The following is a 14,414-nucleotide window of genomic DNA, read 5'->3' as shown; positions in this document are numbered from 1 at the left end:
GAATATAATCTGTGGTCTGCCAGAGATTAAATATCATGTGTTAACCTACATGAAACTATTTTGTTTAACCTCAGCAGAATTATGCTTTGGGAATATGATTAAGTTTATTCATCTTGGCATTTGCAGTGATGCCCTTTCATAGTGTAGATTAGCTTTTGATTAAAGTAGAAGCAGTAGTTAGACTGTGTCATTTCTGGGCTATCTATGTTTCAAGACATTCTTATCCGTACTTCTGTCTTGAAAAAAGAACTTCTGTCTACCTCTTGCATTCCTGATAAATATGTCTAACCTTTTCCCTATCACTGGAGACTCTTAAAACTTGTGCATGTGTGTATCCCCAGGCAAACTATCCCACTGTTGTAAAGCTTTCCTCGGTGTTGTAGTCACACGTGCTGTGGTTTAGACTTGCTTCCATCATGGCTTTGTGAAGGTTATCACAGAATAAAGCAAGTGTAACGACTTCCTGGGTGTGCTTGAAAATGCAGCCAGAGCGTGGATGGGTCATTACTGAATCAATGAAAACATGTGTTCATGTACACTTTAGTTTTGGAAAAAGAGATACACAACTGGATAGCAATACATTCAGTCAAGGCAGGTCTTGGTCACTTTTGAGTATCGTTCTCAAGGAAAAAACAACCATGCACTTTGAGAGAAAAGCTCTATGGTGGTTCTGTACATTCTCCACTTTAGTATTGATGTCAACAGTCCAGATAAGGAAAAACACATGGTGGTAGATCCCCTGTAAGTCAGGGTCTCATGGGGAAAGCTGTTGGTGACAGTGGACAACAGGGACATGTACATTCTGTAGCCAAGGTGTTATCCAGACCTCAAAATAGCATCTCAGCGTCTGCAAATAAATGGAAAATTGGTGAGAAAGTTCAGGTGTCTGTTGGTCTCAACCCCTCTCTGTGGGTTGGTCTCAGCATTGCGGGCCATGATGGGGCAGGAGAGGAGAGCATCTTTTTGTCTGCCCACTTTATCCCAGGAAGAGTACTGTTTGCTAAGTAATCATGTCTAGCAGGAAAGCCTGTGTAAGGATTTCCCCCACCTAGAAAACCTCTAGCACCTACTGTATTTCTGCACACGTTCACCCAGGGATATGGGCTAGGTGGATGTGTCCAGTTCAATTCTTTGCAGACAAGAGCTGGCCCTGGATGCTTGAGAGATAATAATCCTACCTCACCCTGGCTGGCTCTACAGAGAAGAGGCTTGTACATCTATGGGGACTTGGCAGAGCCGGTCTGAAGGTGATTATACAGCTAGAGATGGCCAAGAATCACCTCCAGTTACTCCAGCAGTTATTGAATACCCAAAAGGAATTGGACACACCTGTTGCAGGTTTTTTTTCCTCTGGAAGTGACAGCTGTCCAGGCTGGAGTGCTTCCTCTTCTCACACACAGTGCGTTTGATTTCCACATGGAGCATGTATTTCAGCCCTCTGACAATCTAGAGAAAGTAGTTTCCTCCTTTAAAGTAAGGGCAGGGGAAAGAGATGCCAAAATTTTGGCTAGGAATCAAGTGCTACATCTGAAAATTGTGTGTCACTTACACAGAGCCCTCCTGTGTAGCAGGGCGATAGAGGGACAGCTTTAGGCATTCATAGCAGTCCTGAGGAGGATCAGGGCTGCCATGTCTTGGGTGTGCCATAGGAGGGTCAATTAGAAAATGGGTTGAAGGACCTGCAGAAGTGTGCTCTTCTTACCTGTACCATGGCTTTGTTTATTCGTGAATCCTTAAACAGAAAGAGGTCATTGGAACTGTTGTTGTATCTATAAACCCCAAAGCGAGCTGCTTTGCGAACACCAGGGCTGTTGATGTTCGCTGGGATAGGGGAGCCAGGTTTCATGGTTGAATGAGGTGGTGGTACATGTATATCTGAAACAACACGAAACATGACTGTAAAATACATCAGCTGCCTGAAAGGGTGGGACCTTTAACCCTCTTAACGTTCTTACCTGTCCAATGCTTTTTGTGCTTCAGAAGGACTCTGCTCACATCCATTAAAAGTAATTTTCCTTTTTATGTTTGAAATGGTGAAAGAATCCGGTGGAATGAAGTGACATAAAAAGCTGCTGCCAGAAGTGATAGCAGAGCTCAAACTGACTTAGAAGAAGCCAGAGTATCACTAATATTATTTAAAAGGTCTCTGGTACAACTCCCAGTTTATAGAAGGACTGACTTTGAATCTACTTATAAAGATAGATCAGGTTGTTCTGAGTACAATACAGTTTTGATAACATATCAAACACTGGCTAGAGAGCCCTGCTGCTCTTAGTTTGCATATCTTATCTTGCAGATATAAGTTCTTTCTCACCCACACCACCCTTAAGCCTTTGATAGCATCTTGAGGTTTTTATGTTAGAAGCATTTAGATAGTGATCAAGGTGAGGGGAAGATGCCCTCATTGTATATACTGACAAAAGACAGGGTGTCCCTCTTCTCCAGCTGGGCAGGGAAGGGCCTGGGGCAGAACTTGGACTAGTTCCTCACTGTAAAATGAGCTGCTTTGAGAATTGAAGTGCTGTTGCCCCGACCCAAATGTCAGGGACCATCTTCTGTCAATGTCAAGATCCCACATGGAATACTTCATCAAACTCTGGGGCCTCCAGCATAAGAAGGACATAGACATGTTTGAGCAAATCCAGAAGAGGGCCATGAAGATGATTAGAGGATGGAGCACCTTTCCTATGAGGAAAAGCTGAGAGAATTGAGATTGTTCAGCCTGGAGAAGGTTCTTAGGTGACCTTATTGCAGCCTTTCAGTACCTGAAGGGAGCCTACAAGAGACATGGAGAAGGACTTCTGACAATGGCATGTAGTGACAGGAGGAGGGGTAATGGCTTTAAACTGGCAGAGGGCAGGTTTAGATTAGATATTAGGAAGAAATTCTTCACTGAAAGGGTGATAAGACATTGGAACATGTTGCCCAGAGAAGTTGTGGATGCCCCATCCCTGGAAGTGTTCAAGGCTAGGCTGGATGGGACTTTGAGCAACCTGGTCTAGTGGAGGGTGTTCCTGCCCATGACAGGGTGTTTGGAATAGATTATCTTTAAGGTCCCTTCCAACCCAAACCATTCTATGATTATCAAGGTCATGAAGTGGAGAAACAAGTTGTGGAAGAAATGGAAGTTGGGGGGTGTGAAGGTTAACCCATTGCCTTTCACACTAGAGCACTTCATAGAATCATTTATTGTATATTTTTACTTGGTTGTGTAGCTATTTCCCCATGCTCTGCTTATTTTTCAATACTTGAAAAGAAGCTGGAAGCTTACAGTTGATATCATTATTTCATCCCCTTTTACATTTGGCTTCCTCTCCATTTTCCATTTTCCCACTTCTGAAATCAAAGAAGAGTAAAAAATCCTCAACCTGCACAAGGGGCCGTGCAGCCACTGCTAATGCTAAGACCTGCCAGTGCAGGAGATGATGCTCAAGTTCATGCTGTGTTTGTGTAGGCAGTGATCGTGTGCACACAGAACTTGTATTGAATCCATTGTGAAAGTCAAGCTTTTTATCACCTCTAGTGGTTTTTCACAAATAGATTACTCACTCACAGCCAGTTACACAGAGCATAGACTCTAAGCCAATTTGCACTGAGAAACCTAAGTAGAAGACAGGGTCTTGGTGATCTATTTAAAAAATAGATTATTTAAAAAAAACCCCAAACCAAACCAGCATTACATGTCATCATCAGCAGCATAGAAATTTGCAAAAATTTATCTTACAGGTTGCTTATATATGTCCTAGTTACACTATCACATCCTCCTCCACAGGTGTTAATTGCTGCACCTACTTGCAACACTGTTCAAGGATTTACATCTTGACCTGAAAAGACTCAGTTCTACATCCCTCCTCAACCCAAGGATGTCCAAATTCATATCTCTTCCTGGCTGATACCACAGCTACCTTAATGACTTCCATGTTTTCTTGCAGATGGGAGCTGAGAGACCATGTGTTTGAAAGGAGCAGATGTTCTCCACGTGGCTTTGTGTTTGGTGTGGAGGTGATGAACTTTCCTATCCCATGTCTCTGATCTATGTTGGGACTGGGTGTGCAGCCATTGCTGGGCAATCTGGTGGTGTTTTTTCACCTAATAGTCCAGAATCCACCTATGGGTCCCAAGATTATTCTCTATGGGATGGTATTTTCTCACTGTAGCAAGGATGGGATTCAAGAGTCACAGAAGCTCATGACCATGGAGCCTTGGACTGAAGGTATTTCTTAAGCAAGCACATTTTACCCAGTTGTCAAAGGGGGTTAAGGCACTAGGATCCACAGGTGATTCAAGAGGGTCATGCAGGACCTGCCTGAAGTCAGAAAAGGAAGTTTGAGGTAGAGCCAGGCTTTGGTTTGCCCGTAAGGCCAGCTGTCCTTTCCCTCAGGAATGCCATGCTTTTACCTGTGCCATCAATACCAACCCAACAGCTTATAGGAATCAGTTTTATCCTGAGCTCACCTAGCAACTGAAATAGTCTGCCAAGCTAAAAGCAGGTCACTGCCCTGGGTTCTTCTTGCTGCTCACCAGGACCTTGCTTGAATCTGTGCTTTCACACCTGTTGGAAGGTCAGGTGTGGCAGTGATGGGGGTGTTAACATCAGATACTCTTCTTTGTAGAAGAAATCATAGGCTTTTTCAGTCTTAACACAAGGTCCTTTTGTGGCTTTTGAGAGCCCTCAACACCTCTTGAGTCATGGTGATGTCTTTTACAGGCATGGGGTGCGAGGGTGAGTGAGACTGGCTGAAATTACACTTTATAGGAAAAAAACTATCACCTGTGTTACTCAAACCAAAAGTCAGAGTCCAAAGTGACCTTGTTCCTGACTCCAGTGCCTGGTAGATTGATCAGTGTCACATGTGGCTACATGTCTGAAATGCATCACCTGGAGATCTTTACCCTCCTATTTTCCTTCGATGACTCAGATTCCTTAAGGTTAGGATTCAGTTTTCTTTGTGTGCTTTGCTTCTCATTCAGGATGGTCACTGCATGGCACACACACTGGACTGAAGTCACTTTTAGTGTTTGAAATAGTTTGCAGTACTATATTTCCAAAACTCAGAAACTCTCTGATGTGAGGCACCTGTACTCTCTGCAACCTTTTCTGTCTGTTTCTTCCCTAGCTTGGCCCTTGAGTGCCATTACCTTAAAAAGTTGAATTTGTGTAAGGTGATGGTCCAGCTCCAGGCACAAGGCAGAATGGCTCAGAGGGTCAGATAGCAGTGCAGGGCTCTAGGCATACCAGCATTGCTGAAACAATTGTAATCCAGTCCTGGGCAGGAGCAGAGACACTGCATGACCTGCCCAGGCACCTACAATACTTAGAGGCCCAGAGGATGTGATCTCATGACTTGGGCAGAAAACTCTTGTGGGTCTACCAGGAGATGCTTAGGGCCAGAGCATACATATTTCAGACCCCATCATTGCTTCTGGATTTGTAAATGTGAAGAGAGAGAGAACGAGAGAGAAGCCAGCCCTCCTCCTGCTCCTCCTCTTGGATGATGGTAGGGTTAGATTCTTTTCTTGCTCAAACTTAACAAGCAAGCGAGGACTGTTCTTGCAGAGAGGAGCTGAATGTTGTATTAAGAGGACCTCTTTTGTGCTTTCTTCCTTAAGTAATACTTTCAGGACCTCGTTTCTGCAGTATGAGAGAGCAATCCTGTAGATGCTCCCTCCCAGCCCGCAGTGAAACAAATAGGCAGATTGAAACAGGTTGATTTTTTTTTTCTATAAGGCGCTTTCAAAACCTCTTCCTCGTTACTAGAAGCAATGCTAGGCCTTATCTTTACACTTAAGATGCACCAGAGTCCCTGCATGCCTCTGCAACACCTAAGGAAAACCACAGCAGAAACAAAAATCTACTGGCTAACCAAATACCATCCCCGAGTGCATCAGTATTTTCAGTATATGGGAGGCAAAGTGAAACTGAAGTAGAACTAAAACCTTCAGAGAAAAACACTCCTGCTTGCAGCTGCCATTCTAAAGATTTAAGGGCAGCTGCAATTAAGTTTCCTTGCTCAGCAAAGAAAGAAACGATACAGAATAATGCTTCATTAAAGTCAGCTAATCGGCACTCAAGTGCCCATCTGTACCTAGCAATCAAGTTGTTACCCACAATCTTTAGATTTAGTATTTAAGGTCACGCAGAGTTAAAACCGTTGACTTTAAAATCCTTAAATGATATCCATGGAGATAACATGCTTAACTACAAGGAAAGTCTTTTAAGCAGTTGGATTTTCAGCTGCAGTCTCAACCCTGCAGTGCTGAGCCAGCATGGGCAGCAGTTGGAAAAGAGCTGTTATTGACCAGTGCATTAGGTAGCAGCACTCACAGAACCTAAAACACAAGGACAAAAGCAATTATTTTTCACTCTTACCACATGAAGTCCTGTTGAAGCTCCAGAGTGTTAAGCAGCAAAGTACAATACAACTGTAGATGAAGTTCACTGCCATCTCCACCACTTCATAGGAGCCTGGCAGACAGGGGAGTGACTGCCCTACTTCCTGCTGGAGAAGATATGCCTCTGTGAGTGCTCTTATTGGCTGTGGGGGAAAGAAAAAAATCACCCTAAAACCCCCTGAGTCATCACAGCTCTGACGTAGATCATCTGCCTCTTGCTGATGACCACATACATCGAAGTCCAGCCACAAAGCTCTGGCTTGGTAATAGCAGCACCAGCCTTGCATTAGACAGGGACTTTTGCTTTGTGATCCTCAGGGGTTTTGCAGAAGCATAGGCAGATATGTGTGACCTAATACTGGGAAATGGTGTGGGGGTGAGGAGTGTAAGAGTCACGTGCTTTGAGGGGGAAACTTAATCCCTAAGAAATGGGCAGTGAGCCCTGTGGATGTAGGTCTTGGCTTGTATATGTGCATCTGCATGTGGAGAAGCCTGACAGAGATGATGAGTCCAGTGTCTTACTTCTGCTGATGTAGAGATGTGGGGTTTGGGTGAAAGACACACAAAAGTTTTAGGGCTATCTACCCAAGAGGACTGAGTGGAGCAAAGCTGGCAGGAAGAAGATTTTGGTTTTGATGGTAGAGGAGAACATCATACCCTACATTTAAGAAGGCTTTATGACAGTAGGAAAGGGCTGTGTTAGGTTCAGAGATGAGGAGTTTTTCTCTAGGTGCTCTCCAGAAACCAAGGGAAACATGAGGAGAGGGGTATTTTGTCTCTCTGCCTTGCAGAGCTTTTCAGTTCTAGGGTTGGATTCCCCAGTGTCAGTATATGGTTTCCAGAGACTTGCTCTCTAGGCAGTGTTGGCCCATGCTGAGAAGCTTGAAAAACTGGGGAAAAGGCTTAGCTTCCAGATTTGTGGTCCACCTGAAATAACCAGCTGACAGATTCAGGAGACCAGGAGATGAACTATTGTCTCACTGAAGGGCTTAGAGGGGTGGACCTCAGTCTGTGTGTGGGCGTTTGCTTCAGGTGATACTTAAAAGCAGCAGAAACAAAGTCCAGTCTTGTTTACTTGAGATACATCTCTTATCTAATTCTCTAGGACTTCTCTAAGATTATTTGAGAATACCGGAATGCTGTGAGTAATGTTTCTATTCCTCCTATCATAGGTGAACAGGAAGGTGATGGTTGCCTTTCACTTGCCCCGACAATGAATCCTGCTCTTTTTTGACCAAAGGCTGCCTCAAGTAAGGTCCTAATGCAGGGCAATGTGCATGGTGTATAAGAGGCTTGAGGAAAATAATCTTAGAGTTTCCTTGTAGGAAGGGATTAGTAAACACTCTATTGAAATGTCCCACCAGGAAAGAAAGGGGAAAGCATGGTGTGTCATATTTATCGTCAGCCCTTCTTGCACAGTCTGCTGAATCAGACTCCAAACCCTGCGGAAAACACTGAGATAGAATGAGAAGGACAATATTGACTCCTCCTCCTTTTTTTTTTTTTTTTAGAGCTGACATAGTAGCCTGTCCCATGACTGCGACACAGGTAGAGACTCAGTCAAGTATTTTCAGGCCTCCCTTTCTCCTGAAGAACTGTGCTCTACAGTTTCTACCTCACTGAGAGACTCTGGAAGAGTGTCTTCTTAAGCCTATAAGGCTGTCTGGTCCTCTAACATGCAAGAAAGATGTGGTTGAGACCCTCATCACCAGATCCCTACCATGTGATGCACCAGAAAGGGGTTCAGGTCCTGCAGGACCTCCATTGCATCTCCTTTTGCTTCCTGGTGTGCTCACAGTGGCCTTTTGATTTGAGTTGAAAGGGGCCTGCTGTGAGTGATTTGGGGGGATCTTTCTGGAGTGCAGATTCCTTCCTCACTTTAAACAAGCGCCTGGGGCACCACGAGCAGCCCTTTGACAGTGTTTGGTGTGAGTGGGGATGGTGACTAGCAGAGGTAATGCGTGCGCTGACGTGCACGGAGCTGTGGTGCTGTGTAGGTGTGGAGTTGCACGGCCACCTTAATTCGGTGATGGCACTAGAGGGCACCAGGCGGTAATTCCCGGTGCTGGAGCCCAGCCTCCCTCTTCGGAGGACGTTCTCCCCGCCTTCTTCCCTCTCCCCTTCTTTCCATAAAATCGATCATTTATAGCTCCTCCACATCAAGTTTTGTATTTTTCTATTGCCCCTTTTATGATTTTGTTGAGGAAATTTCTCCTGTTCTTTTCTCCTAGGAAGTAACAGAGTGCTCACTAATGAGTAGTAGTATTAATAGTGCTGAGTACCATTATGTAAAAAGCACAAAGAACATAACATCAAAAATCCCACCAAAAAACTCCCTTCCCCCAATAACAGACAAACAACAGCAAACTCCTCTATATGGATATACTTGGTTTTTTCCTTGGGAATTTTTGTGCTGTGGAAAAATTTGTGACTGGAGACTGGGACTATTGTCCCTTTGTGATGTCTCATTCCAAACAGGTATCATTTCCTAAGATACTGCTCTTGCCCCAAATCCATCTGCAGGAGGAATGGAGGAGCATGATGTCTTGTCTGACATCGAACCTCAGAAAATGAGTCAGATACTCTTATCATTGAAGGTCCTTCAAGGTCACTGATAGGACTTTCATCCACTTTCCCTGGAACACATGTGTAGTTCACTTCCTGCACTCCAGAACAGGGCATGTGGGGCACTCTGTGGAGTAGTTTCCACTCGCTAAATTTCCCATTATGTGACTGTTTCCTGTGTGAGCAGACATCCTGAACAGGGAGAGGATAAGTGGGCAAGGAAAGACTCACTGATTATCCCAGGGTAAACAGAGCATTTGCTTTAATCAAATAGCTAGTCCTGAGCCAGTCTAAATCAAACTTGTGATCTTTCTGCATCGAGCTGGATTATATAGGCCTTAAAAGTCTTGCACACACATGAGAACCCTTGTGTTTGTTTTTTTGTGTGAGTAGGAGATGTTTGTTGCAAGTTTATACCAAGCCTGCTCTCTTTTCTGCAAGGGAATTTGCAGGGTCATTACCTTCTTTCTCTCACTGTTAGTGTGAGTTACTAGAGGCTTTGGAAACAGTGGGTAACTGTGAGGACTTTTTCGATTAAAATAAAAAAAAACCACCATACTTCTATTATCTATAAACCAAGGATATAATTATATTCTCCTTTTTACTGAAGAAGCAAAATCCACAGTATTGATATTTGATTTTCATGACATTTGGTGCATGACGGGGACTTCTTCATCATTGCTTTTTCCTTCAGTTATTCAAGGCCAGACCTTCTTCCAAACAGCACAACCAAGCAGTTGCTACCATGGCTTCCTAGAATAATGCCAACTGGATCTGCAAGAGATCCTGTTGGAATTATACTCCTGTAAATGCAAACCACAATATTTAATTTTCAGTTTTTAAGCCCTAAACTTGAAAGAAATGGGTATGACATCTTCCACACTCAAGACCTGCACTTTGCAGATGCTGAAATACGTTGAGATGCAGAGGAAAGACAATTCAAGAAAGAAGGACTAGGATAAACAACTGAGGTGAGGACTCAGCTGCTCCTACAGCAGGAACACCTCACTAGCTCACCTTTTGTAAGTGGAAAACCATACTGTTCATATAGCAGCAGCTTTACAGTACAGGGTAACCCAGACAAGCCACAGAATGCTTGAAACCCTTCTGAGCAGGTATGTGGCTGAACAAGTTTGATGAGGTATATGGGAAGAGGAAAATGGTACAGAGCATATGTCCCTATGTAGCATAAAGTCAGCAGTGTGAATATGTGAATATTCAGACAGTTGTGAATATGTGTCTGTGTACTCACTAACAGTAGGATGAATAGGAGAAATTGATGAGTTGACCTCAAAGCAGAGAACTTGTCTCATACTCCCTTGCCTTTTCTGCCAGGTGTTCTGTAGCTCACTAGCACACCCCACCTGTGCCTCCACTGCAGAAGTAACTGATTTTTCAAAGGGATCAAGGCTTATGCAGTTGCATCTGTTTTTTAATACCAGCAATAACTTTTGAATTTCCATTAAATATGAAAGGAGTCTGGAAGACTTGAAGATAATCTGGTTACCATACATTTCTTGAGAAGAGAAGAGAGGAGAGAAGTGAAGAAGAAATTACTGGCTGGGCTGAGGAGTACAACTGTGACATCATTCAGTTTATCTGCCAGCAGCACTGTCAGCTGCTGTGCAGATATTGCCTATAGATTGCACTGTGGGTTATTTATAGGATGGGTCATATGTTAAGACCCCTCCATGTTTTACCTTGAGGCTATTTTAGTAATTTTGACATTAACAAACCTCCCATGCTCTCCATATGAAGAGCACAGAAGCATTAGTTCTGTTAGCTGGCTGGGGTCCTGTTTGGAGACTGACCTAGTTAAATATGTCTTATAACTTTGGAAACTGCCTGAGCAGAGCCACAGGCTTAGGCAGACAGTTAATCACAGAATGTTCTGAGTTGGAAGGGACCCACAAGGATCACTGTGTTCAACTCTTAAGTGAATGGCCCATACGGGGATCAAACCCACAACCTCGGTGTTATTAGCACCATGCTCTAACCAGCTGAGCTAATCTCGGGGTCAATGCTGCTAAATGCTTGAGTTTCAGCAGTGCTGGAGGTTCCTGCGGTGGACTACAATCAGTTGTGCAAGAGGTCCATGGAAAACACTCACCAAATGAACTTGTGAACTCTGTTAGACACCAGCTACCACAGCAATCAACTAAGAGTAGTTAGCAAGTCTCTATCTAGTTCATGGATGAGAACGCTTACAGCTGCTGATTACAGATGCTTTCCCTCCCTTAGAGTCACCCTGAAGGAAGCAAGCCACTGTTTCTTTGAAAAGAGGGAAGAGGTTGTCTCAGAGGTGGGAAGTTGTGTGATATGAGCTCAACAGGGGAAGTTGCAGAGGGTTAGAGCTGCTAAACAGCCATTTAGATGGCCAAACTAGGGGTCGCAGTGAGAGACTGTCTCAAGATGGCAGCTATCAAGAATTGCTTTTCAGATGAACACTGTGTTTTCTGTATTCAGGATCAGTCCTAACACAAGCCATGAGGAAGCACGTGCACAACACAGTGCGACATATTGGCGCTGCAATGTAGGCCTATGTCTGCAATGCAGCACATGCTGCAGGTCTCCCAGTATGAAGGAGGATAAATCTGTGCTCTCCAACCGTGTTTGAAAATCCCATTCACAACTTGATGGAGCTTCTCTGTCTGGCAGGTACCCAGCTATTCAGCACTGATGAGACTTGGATTTAACAGCCCCAGTCTGTGTTCTCCCACAGAGAGCAGAAAATTGTGTCCTTAATAAAATTTAAACCAAACAGACCTGGGTGCTTTACATTGATACACTAGGCAGAGTGTTAGCTTTGCAATGCCCCTTTCCCATGTGAAGTACATGTGGAGCCTAGGGTGAGGGCAGCAAAGTCCCTCTCCCTTCCCAGCCACTAGGCTTCTCCCTGCAGTTTGGGCAGAGACTTGAAGAGCCACACAGATATTATCTGCTGAAATCCATTGCTTAAAATGTGGCTAAGCCAGTTCTATGCAGACAAAAGTGAGGAATCAATCAAGGCTTAATGATTTTTCCCAGAACGCAACAAGGCCTGTTTAACAGCAATCTTTGCTATTCCACCCCTCCTGAAAGGTAGTGCATGTATTCACTACATTTTCCTGCATTCAGCTTCTTTTCCCTTTAACATCAGATCGCTTAATAGAGAAAGTATTACAACAGAATTGTAGTAGAGAGAAATCTGTCATGAGAGAAAAAGAAAAAGTTTGTACTCATTATATTTAGAGAGTTCAGTGTGTGTGTGAATCAACAGTAACATCTTTCCCTGGGAGGGAGCATTTGGGGCTGGTCATAGAGCCTGTGCCATCCACTGCCTGTAGAAGTGGCAGTAAGCTAAAGCTTCAAGGCCCTTTCTGGAGGCAACAGGGAGTTCTCAAAAACAGCTCCACCTGAGAGGACAGTTATGAACAGCACCTGCTTTGTTAGTGCCTATGAAGCAAACCAGGTATACAACAAGGATGGAAGAGCTGTGCTTAAGTTTCATAAAAGAATCCAGAAATGACACTAGCCTCCATGCTAGGTGCCATGTGAGCTGAGCAGTGGCGGTTGGGGAAAAATGTGATGCCTGGTTACCCTGTCCTAATAGGATTTCTGCACTTTTCTTGGCAGAAGCAAGTGCTGCTCACTGTTATAGACTGGTAGAATAAATTCAGTCATGCTGGAGACACTGGTTGGGAGTTTTCTGTGGAAAATGGTTTTTTTTTGCAATGTCAAAATATATTGCTGTGAAATGAGCTTTCTCAAATATCTTAGATTTATTTTTTTCTGTTTTCCACCAGAAATATACAATCAGAGCAAGTCAGAGTGCTTTGAATTGTGCTGCCATTAAACAGGGCTGCTGTAGTGCCTCAAGGGAGTATGATAAGATGTGCTCTGTGCAGGATGTGGGAAGGGGTCAAGCTCTGTGTCATCTTTGATCTCCCTCTGGGGCTATATTGGTTTTCCATCACACATAGTATACCTCATTTTGCAATATGCGCCCTGGGTGCAGCCAAGCTCCATCACATCCCCCCTAGGTCCATGACCAGAGTCCTTGCTCTGGCTCAAAGACGCTTCTTCTGTATAAGACCAATGGAGTGGGAAGCTGTGTGTCACTGGTGTTGCCCTGTGGTCCTCATTGTTTTTGCTGGCTGTGCCCGAGGGTGAAAGCTAAAAAGTGAGTCATCTCTGGCAATGGGAGCAGAGATGCAGGAGGGGAGCAGACCTTCTTGACACTGACCCTGTAGTGATCAGGTTTTCCCATTATTTTCTCTTACTTCAGGCTGCTGCTCTTTCTGAGGCAGTGGGATGTCAGGCTTACAGAGTTTCAGTAGAGACCAGTGAGCAGCTTTCTCTGTCAGAAACAGCTTTCCTCAACAGAAAATAACTATGGTTACTTTGTCCACAAGCTGCCTGAGACAAAATAAGATTTTGTCTTATGTAAAATGAGACCCTGCAGATTTCCTCTGTGAGATGGAAAGAGCTGGAGAACTTAATATGAAGACTGAGGTGTGAGAAAAATCCCCATGACACTCTGGGAGGTTGCTCTTTTCCTCCTTGCTAGGCAGCCCAGCATCATCACCCAAGCATAAGGAGACAGAGAAAATGGGAACAACAGGCATGGGACACCCACCAATGAGCAGTTTCTCTTGGTGTTATGCCAGTAGTTTGGTCCCCATCTCTTTCTCATTACATATGTGCCAGCAGTGCTCAGCTGACAGAGAGGATGGGTGGGAAGCAAGTGGACTTACAATGCCCGGGTTGAGGCCAGGGTAATGTCATGGCTGTGGCTGCTGGCACTGAAGATAAGTGGTAAGGAGAGCATCAGCCAGATTTGAGGCATTGAACCACTGTCATCTCATGATTCAATCAGTAGAGACTTTGATGAAGGCCCCTAAGCTGAGGCTCCTAAGAGGAGAAAGGAGTTGTCCTCCATAAATACACTGTGAAGGCAGGAATAGCAGAGGTGAAAAGGGATCTGCCACTTGCAGGACAGAATGGTGCAGCTACCAATTAGTCCAGCAATTCCTTGGAGGAAAAAGAAAAATCCTCAAACTTGGAGATTTACAGAGTAGATGTACAAGTATTTAAAAGTAGCTTTGTCCTGTGGAAATACAAATGTCTTTAGCATAGGAACCCTCATCGTCAACTAACTTGGACAGAAGCTCTAAAGGGCTGCTTGGTTGTAGAAAGACATTATTCAGAGCCAAAGAACCAAGACATTTGCATGAAAACTCAGGGCAGCAGATGTGTCACTGAAGAGCTGGGAACACCTGTCTTTTCTTTCTTATGGGAACATATTTTTCTATGTAAAACAGCAGGCTAAAAAGTAAAAGGTGAAGAAGAGCTGAGCTCAGTGTCTGTAAGCTACACTTCTGCTCTGAATAGGGCTGAAGGTCCAGGATCCTGTGTGTCCTGTGCACTGTGGACAGGGGTTCCTCTTGCAGTTGATGAAAGATGACAGGTGTTAA

General features: G+C 44.2%; 1 protein-coding gene across 1 annotated transcript; it reads right to left on the bottom strand.

The window, feature by feature from the left end:
• Nucleotides 1–581: 581 nt before the first annotated feature.
• CST7 (cystatin F) lies at nucleotides 582–8,133 on the bottom strand. Its single transcript, XM_051793055.1, has 4 exons — nucleotides 6,371–8,133; nucleotides 1,703–1,875; nucleotides 1,330–1,446; nucleotides 582–847 (listed from the first exon to the last, which is right to left on the bottom strand). The coding sequence occupies exons 1-4, from the start codon at nucleotides 6,678–6,680 to the stop codon at nucleotides 755–757; spliced, it is 693 nt and encodes a 230-aa protein (XP_051649015.1). The 5' UTR covers nucleotides 6,681–8,133; the 3' UTR covers nucleotides 582–754.
• Between the last annotated feature and the right edge of the window lie 6,281 nt (nucleotides 8,134–14,414).

This window comes from Manacus candei, unplaced genomic scaffold (assembly GCF_025592945.1).
Source record: "Manacus candei isolate 608988 ecotype Guabito, Panama unplaced genomic scaffold, ASM2559294v1 h1tg000035l, whole genome shotgun sequence".
Lineage (NCBI taxonomy): Eukaryota > Metazoa > Chordata > Aves > Passeriformes > Pipridae > Manacus > Manacus candei.
Note: the sequence above shows the minus strand (reverse complement) of the source record. Positions and strands in the feature narration are given on the sequence as shown.